The sequence below is a fragment of the Cajanus cajan genome, chromosome 5 (assembly GCF_000230855.2).
Source record: "Cajanus cajan strain Asha chromosome 5, NIPB_CcT2T_4, whole genome shotgun sequence".
Lineage (NCBI taxonomy): Eukaryota > Viridiplantae > Streptophyta > Magnoliopsida > Fabales > Fabaceae > Cajanus > Cajanus cajan.
This window is the reverse complement of record NC_138521.1, coordinates 48,950,828-48,959,306: the sequence shown is the minus strand read 5'-3', so window position 1 is coordinate 48,959,306 and position 8,479 is coordinate 48,950,828. Positions and strand designations below refer to the sequence as shown.

Sequence of the window (8,479 nt, the reverse complement as noted above, 5' to 3'; positions counted from 1 at the left end):
TTAACTTAATTTATAACAAAAAATAATATTAATTACAACTAAATCATTCAACATTCAAATATATAATTTTAAGTTATATTATTACATATATATTTTTTTTCAAAATAAAAGATACTTACCACAACTTTTTTTACTAATGTAATAATATTAATATATCAAAATTAAATACTACTTGCATTTCTATACTTAAATTATTCAAAATTGTTAAAATTACTTATTTTTAATTACTAATATTATATTTTGAATTTTTATATAAAATAGAAATATCTATACATTTTATATAATATAAAAAATTTAATCACATTAAATTTATTAATTTACATTATTCAATTTTATTGACTTCTCAATTTATTTATACACAACTTACACATACATTATCAATTTATAATTTAATATTTCATATATATATTAAATTTTTTACCACTAATATAATAAAAGTAAATAATATTTAAAACTATCATATTAATTAAAATTTACCGCTCCAAAATTACAACATACACTACTTGTTGAAATCCAAAAGATTTTGATCTTACCCACAATGGTTTGGACTTCCAATTTGAAAATCTCACTAATTAAGAAATATCCGGAGTCTAGAATAATCCTTAATTAATGATCTTGAAAAGAGTTTGAAGGAGTCACGATGTTTTACTCAAAACATTGAAAAAAAAAAGAGTTTTAAAAATGTCAAAATGGCTTTCATAGTCAAAATCGGGTTCGAGAGTCTGTCACGTGTAGGGAAGGTGTTAGACACCTTACAACGCCCTAATTCGATAACCTATGATGAATTTAGCATAATAAAGAATAATAATGCAAACATTTATTTCCCTTTTATTAATAAACCATTTACATTTGAATTTAAAATTACACGATCTTACCTAAGATGTCTACATGGTTGCTTTTATTGATTAACAATGTTATATGAGAAGGATAATAGATTATAGAAAGGATTTTTATTAAATATCTCTTGATCAAACTTTATTGGATCTTCAATGACAGAATCTAGACACTTTTTGGTAGTCTTTCACACTACAATTACCTTACAAAATTCAAGAAATACAAAGGGAAGAAGAAGATAAGTGTATAGACTCTATAGAGATGCTTTGAGACTAAATTTTGGGGCCCCTAACACTGTTTACGAGTCTCCTATTTATAGGCACAAAAATCCACCAAAACAAGCCTTTCTAAATTTAGAACGATTCGTTCTGGACGTTTTTGTTACATACAAGATTTGAAACTGGATCGGCCCATTTCTAAAGCAAAACGGCCTGTTCCGAATTTAAATTTTGCATGTAACAAACTAGGTCAGAATAGGGCATTCTGACTTAGGGTTATAAGCTATTTTCAAAGTGCAGAACAACCTGTTCCTGTTTGGGAATGGCCCGTTCCGGGTTCCTAATTTCGGCCCTTTGCGTTTTGGGCCTATGGATGTTGCTCTAGTCCGTTCTTGCGTCAAAATGGGCCTTCAGGGTCTTCTCTTCCTTGTTTAGCCTCGTTCTTCATGTTTTAGGGCACCTTGGACAAAAATGGGTCTCTACACTTAAAAATTAAAATATACAATATTCATTACATAAAATTAATAACGTAAAATATATTTAAAATAATTAAATGTCTATACTTACTTGGTAATAAATAAATAGCAAATAATTAATATTTATAACATATTATTAATACATAAATAAATAATTAAATTAATTACAAAAACCAATTAAAAATTACTTACCAGCCACCACCAACCAACATAGTCACCACCAAAAGCCTACAGCCACCACCCACCAACCTACAACCACCACCTAACCGGAGATCAACAGAGAAGAGAAGCCTGAAACAGAGAGCAAGATAGATTGAGAATGAGAGAAGAGACTTGGGGAAGAGCGAGAGAGACTGAGAATGAGAGAAGAAAGTTGGGGGAGCAAGCAACACAGAGTAAGAATGAGAGAAGACAGTGTGGGAGGTAGTTTATGCAAGTGATGAGAGGTTGAGGAAGTTGTTGGGATGGCCCAAAGGGGCCCCTGCACCAACTGTGCCACGTGGAAAACGTAGGGGGCCCCTTGCGCTTTAATGGTCAAAGGCTGCTTTGCTTTGCTCTATATCTGTGTCCCTTGCATGTAGGCAAGGCTGACATGGATTGAAAAATGCCTCCCCCTACGCCATTCACACTAAGCCTCTCGGGATTTGGAAAATGCCTCCCCCTGCACCATCCATATAAGGCTGCCACCTCTGAATACCGGGCATATGACGTGCAAAAATGGAGAACAAGGAAGGAGCATCTCCCCTATGCCATCTGAAAACTCCCGTCCCCCTGCCAATTGTGATTTCTTCCACGTGGCAGAAATCATGTATACTGGTAATTTTTTTTTTATTCCTATATTTTATCAATTATTTTATTTATTTACATCAAAAAGCTGCTATATCTTGTTGTATTCTTGTTTGTGTTTGGTTATTCGATTGCATTTCTGCATCATGAGTAAGAGTAAGATGTTTTTCACTCCCTTTACTTTTGTTTGTTGTTGTTCTTATGATTTTTATATGTGATCATCAACATGATGTTGAAAATATTGGTGATGAAACTTAGACTTCATGTTAGGTTGCTCTTCTTTATTGAAAAATAAAAAACATTATTTTTATTCCTTTTTATTCAATAAAAAACATTATTTTTATTCCTTTTTATTATTTAATTAAGTTGTGTGAAACTAAACTATTATCTCTATCTCTAGTTATAATAATTTTTGACTACTTATTTTTAAAATTAATATATTTTCTTTTCATTTAATAAAACTTAATTAATTACTATTTAGAAGAGAGATACCGATGTCTATTTATCTTTTCTAATTTTAATAAGAGAGAGAATTTTTATCATATTAATTTTAAATAATTATTAAGGCTTAAATGTATTTTTAAATTTTCAAAGTTAAGTAAATTTATTTTTAATTTCTCAAATTTAAAACATGTCTTTTCAATTTCTGTAATTTTAAAAAAAATTATTTTAATCTTTACATTCAAATTTTATTAAAAAAATATTATATATTATCGTATAAAATCTACGTATTGATATTTCTATTAATATAAATATCATATTAAACTTTTTTTTTAAAGATAAGAAAGATTACAAAAATGGTTACAATGAAGATTGAACCTAGTTTTTCATGTTTCTAACTACCCCAACCCCTCCCCACTCAACCACTAGGCTAACCCTAGTAGTTATATCATATTAAACTTTATTGATGCTTCATAATTATTTTAATCTGTCACTTTAAAATATATGTTATTAGTGATTAAAATAAATTTTTTAAAATTTTAAGGCTAAAAATAATAACTTTAAATTTGAGAGACTAAAAATTAATTTATCTTAAATTTAAAATCTTAAAAATATATTTAAATCAATTATAAATAAGAATATTTTGAAGAAAATATAATTCATGCAAGTTATATAATTAAAAAAATATATACGTTATTAAAATCAACCACAATAAAACGTGTGAACGCCAAAAGGATATTATAGAGGTAGATTTTTTCTGTTGACGTCATCTTTCCTCTATTTTGATGTTGGAATAATTTTATAATGATTTAAATTTATTTTTAAGTTTCTTAAATTTATGATAAATTTATTTTTAATTTTTTAAATTTAAAAATTATAATTTTTATTTTAGTTCTTTAAGTTACTAATAATATATTTAAAAATAATTATTTAAAATAGTTATGTAATATTAATTAAATTTAATGTAATATTTTTATTAATAAAAATATTAATAAGTAAATTTTATATAATAATATTTAATAAATTTTTTAACAAAATTTAAATATAAAAATTAAAATAAAATTTTTTAAAATTATAAAAATTCAAAATAATAATTTTAAATTTTAGAGAATAAAAATACACTGTAAGACTAAAAACATATAGTGTTTTATTTATATTTCCTCTGCCGACAGAAACAAACCACACCACACCATGGAAGCAGTCAAAGTCCTCTCCACAACCACAATAAAGGCATCAAACCACACTAACCATAACACACCTCACAAAATCGATTTAACTCCGTGGGATCTCCAATTCCTCCCGGTTGAAACCATTCAAAAAGGCCTTCTTTTTCGCAACCAAAGTCCCACACCGAACCAGATCCAGCACCTCCAACACTCCCTTTCATCCACTCTCGCTTTCTTCCCACCCCTCGCAGGTCGTCTCGCCATTCTCCAACATCCCGACAACACTGTCTCGTCCCACATCGAGTGCAACAACGAAGGTGTCCATTTCGTCCACGCCTCAGCACCCAACACCACCGTCGCCCACATCCTTCAACCCATCTACGTTCCTCCCATTGTCCACTCCTTCTTCCAACTCAACGGAGTTAAAAACCACCAAAGCACGTCACAACCAGTGCTGGCCGTGCAAGTCACGGAGTTACTTGACGGCATCTTCATCGGCTTCTCAATCAACCACGTTGTTGCTGACGGCAAGTCGTTTTGGCATTTCGTCAACTCCTACGCTGAAATATCACGTGGTTCTCCTAAAATATCCAAACTCCCTTCTTTTAACCGTTACTTTCTAGATGGCGTTGACCGCCCCATACGGTTTCCTTTCACAACGGAGGAAAAAAAACAACACTCCCCAAACCTCAAACCACAAACTCCAACCGAGAGGGTCTTCCACTTCACAAAGGAAAAAATCGCGCAACTCAAGTCAAAAGCCAACGCTGAGGCCCACACCGACAAGATATCTTCCCTGCAAGCGCTTTTAACTCACCTTTGGTGCTCTGTGGTTCGTTGCCAACATGTTGTGCCACAAGAAAAGGTGATTTATGTGCTATTGATTGGCGCTAGACCCAGAACGGTTCCACCACTCTCAGAGGAGTATTTTGGGAACGCAGCGATGGTTGGTTCTGTTACCATGAAAGCTGGGGAACTATTAGAGGGTGGGGTTGGTAAGGGTGCTTGGGAGATGAACAAGGTCATTTCTTTACACTCTCATGATACCATAAAGAACCACTATGAGTGTTGGGTGAGAACCCCGAAGCTGTTAAGGTTAGGTAGTTTGACTGGTCAGAATTCCTTGGTCACTAGCAGTTCTCCGAGGTTCAACATTTACGGTAATGACTTTGGGTGGGGAAAGCCTGTGGCAGTAAGAAGTGGCGGTGCAAATAAAATGTTCGGAAAGATTACTGTTTTTGCTGGCGCTGAAGAAGACTCTATTGACACTGAAGTGTGTCTTCCTCGTGAGATCTTGGAAGCAATGGAAAATTACCCTGACCTCATGGATGCCATTTCCAACTAGCGTGGTCAAAGGCAAAACCTTTGTTTGGTTTTAGTTCAGTTCAGATCCATCATTGTGTTTTGTTTGCGTAATGGATAATTGTTTGTGTTTTCTGATTTTCACTTTTTAGTTTCATCTCAGTTGCATGTAATGAAGTTTGATCCCTTGCAGTCAACATTAGCAGATATAATCGATCTTCTCTAATGTATAACTGCGTGTTTGGATGATCCACGTTTCCTAAAAGCATATGAGTGGGAGTTGCTTATAATTTCTGTAACACATTATATTATATCAGCTTTTTATTTTTATTTTATAAGTTGTTTAAATTTTCGTATAATTATTTGTAGAAATTTCTGTATTAAAATTTAAGTATTTCATAAAGTAAAAAAAAAAGTTAATATGACATGATTACAGAGAGAATTGCTCACTGGAAAATGCTGTAATAAGTTTACGTTCCAAATATTAAATATTGTCATTGATTCGCGTACGGAACTAAACTGGCACTAAAATTATGTCACTTATCGAGATTTGCGCAATGTTAACAGTTAAGATAGTACGACAAGATGTTTGAAAAAGGAAGAACAAACAAATTGTGAAAATCACATTACTTTAAATTCTTATTTTCTTATTTATAAAGTGATCCACATTCAACCACATTTTTTTTATATTATCTACTTGCAATAATTCTTCTTCATAAGTTATAAATTATCTTTTTAAGAAATTTTAAAAAATATTAATTATAGCAAATTAAAATTATAAATACATAATAAAACATTAATTATTAAATATAAAGTTTAATCATTGATTATTAATATTAATTATGAAAAGTTTTTAAATGAATATAAATAAAAAAAATTATGCTAAAATTTATTTCACAAAATTCTCAAAAAGATAAGGAAATTCATGTAATTTTTTTTAATGTAATATAAATAAGAAAAATCATGCCAAATTTTCTATCACATAATTCACAATTTTTGTAGGTTTAAATATATTTTTAGTCCCTCAAATTTAAGATAATTTTTTTTAATCTCTCAAATTTAAAATTAATCTTTAGTCTATTTAATTTCAAAAAAAAAATCTTATCTTAATCTTTATATTCATTTCTTTAGAAAATCTGTTATATATTATCGTACAAAATCTACTTACAAATATTTTTGTCAGTAAAACATAAACTTAATTCATGTTATATAACTTTCTTTATTTATCACTTTCAAATATATTATTAATAGTTTGAAGGACTAAAATTATAAAAATTATAAAAATTATAAAAAATTTAAATTTGAGGAAAAAAGAATAATTTACTTTAAATTTGAGAGATTATAGATATACATATTATATATAACTCGGTGTGTTTAAGGTTTCGTCACTATTGCCTATGACATCTAAAATTTAATTATTATAAATAATTATTTTATATTATAATATTAATTTAAAATCTTAAATATTTAATAATCCAAATTACTTGGTGCATTCAGGCACTAAACATGGTACATGCTGCACCTAAAACAGTTGTTAATAATTTAAATTGTTTTTGTTTACGTTAGCCTAGTTTACACTTTATAATTTAATTTTATATATTTTTATTTTAATGATAGAATGTAATATTATATTAACATAATTTAATTTACTAAATTATTTATGTTAGTCAGATCCATACTAACTAAATATTTTTTTAATAATATTTAATTAGTGATACTGTCGGTTAAGCCAACAATTTATGTTCTAATTTTAAAAAGTTTAATTATTTTTACTTTTTATAGTTTTATTTATTTTATCTTTTAGTTCCTATAGTTTAAAATATATATTTTTAGATCTTATATTTATTCTTTTCATTATTTTTTACTCTTTATAATTTAAGATAGATTTTTATAGTCCTTATACTTGTAATTCTTTCAATTCTTTTAGTCTTTTTTATTATTTTTTTTATAATATTGTCTCTTTCATGTTTACGTGACAAATATATTAATTTAAAATATTTTTATTATGAAAAATATTATAATATTTAATTAAGATTTTTTTAATATAAAAAAGTCATGTGATATTCAATTAAGATAATTAGAATTTTTTAAGTGTGTGTAAAAATCTGGTATTATTCAATTAAGATATTTTTTTTTCATTTTAAAAAGTCTGTTGATATTAAAAAAAATATAGAGATTTCAATAAATTATTTTGATGGATGAATTCTGTGATATTTTTATAGTAAAATTTATATAAAATTCACTTATCCAACAATCTCACTAAAGTCATTGAGATTTTGCATAATTTTTTGTCTCATTTTTTTCTTTCTTGTCTTTTTTTGTCTCTCTCTCCTCTCTCTCTCTCTCTTCTCATGTCTTTTCTATTTCATATTCTCTTTTTTTTTGTTCATTTCTCTCATTTACTTCTTCTTGAGAGGGCATGAAACCTAGATCAATTATTTTTATTGAAAGATTGAAACCTTGTCATTATGTCATTTTTTTTATTAATTTAAAAAAAAAATTCACATTATCTTTCAAAATTTAATAAAATCCTTTCAAATCTTATAAATTCTTAAGATATAATAAATCCATTAAAATTCATATTACAAAAATTTGATTAAAAAAGTATTTTAAAAAAATCTTAAACGTCATTACATTCCTATACAAAATATTTTGAAAAAAATATTAAAACTCATTAAATTCCTACAAAATCTTTTAAAAACTACAAGACTTTTTTGTACTAAATAGTCTCATGAAATTTCAATCAAATACACCCTTTAAGAGAATTTTTGTGTGTATCCCAAATTTTAAATGTCAAACTCTTATATATTAAGCATAACTTTTGACAACAACCACTAAAAAAAATGTGTGATTTGTGGGGGTTATTTATTTAGCTTTTTCTGGCAGTTAAAAACAGCCAAAATTGCATTACTGGCGTCATTAATAACCGTCAAATCCACGGTCGCCAGAAACGGTTTGTGGCGTACATTTTGTAAACGCTGGTTTTGAGAGTCAGAAAATTCAATAACTTTGTGGCGGTTTTAAACCTCCACAAAATGCATTTTAAACCGCCACAAAATGCATCTAAGTTTTCCTTAATTAATATTTCTAGCGGTTTTAAAACACCGTGAAATTCATCTAAAATTTGCTTGATTTAATATTTCTAGCGGTCTTAAACCGCCACAAAATTCACTTGCGTGATTCAACATTTCTAGCAATTTTAAACCGCCACAAAATTATTATTATTTTTTATTTTTAAAATATAGTTGGAATTATT

General features: G+C 28.2%; 1 protein-coding gene and 1 long non-coding RNA gene across 2 annotated transcripts; one reads left to right on the top strand and one right to left on the bottom strand.

Moving 5' to 3' along the window:
* Positions 1–947: 947 nt before the first annotated feature.
* Positions 948–2,332, bottom strand: LOC145958337 (uncharacterized). The gene is made up of 2 exons (XR_014434077.1): positions 1,721–2,332; positions 948–1,536 (listed from the first exon to the last, which is right to left on the bottom strand). It is a non-coding gene; the product is annotated as an uncharacterized LOC145958337 (long non-coding RNA).
* A 1,595-nt stretch (positions 2,333–3,927) lies between these two features.
* LOC109816605 (putative acetyltransferase At3g50280) lies at positions 3,928–5,553 on the top strand. Its single transcript, XM_020381676.3, has one exon. It carries the CDS (start codon positions 3,947–3,949, stop codon positions 5,264–5,266), a length of 1,320 nt encoding a protein of 439 aa, XP_020237265.1. The 5' UTR covers positions 3,928–3,946; the 3' UTR covers positions 5,267–5,553.
* The last annotated feature ends 2,926 nt before the right edge of the window (positions 5,554–8,479 follow it).

What these genes read in the sequence shown, in the direction of transcription:
- LOC109816605 (XM_020381676.3), top strand. Translation starts at nt 3,947, where the DNA reads ATGGAAGCAGTCAAAGTCCTCTCCACAACCACAATAAAGGCATCAAAC.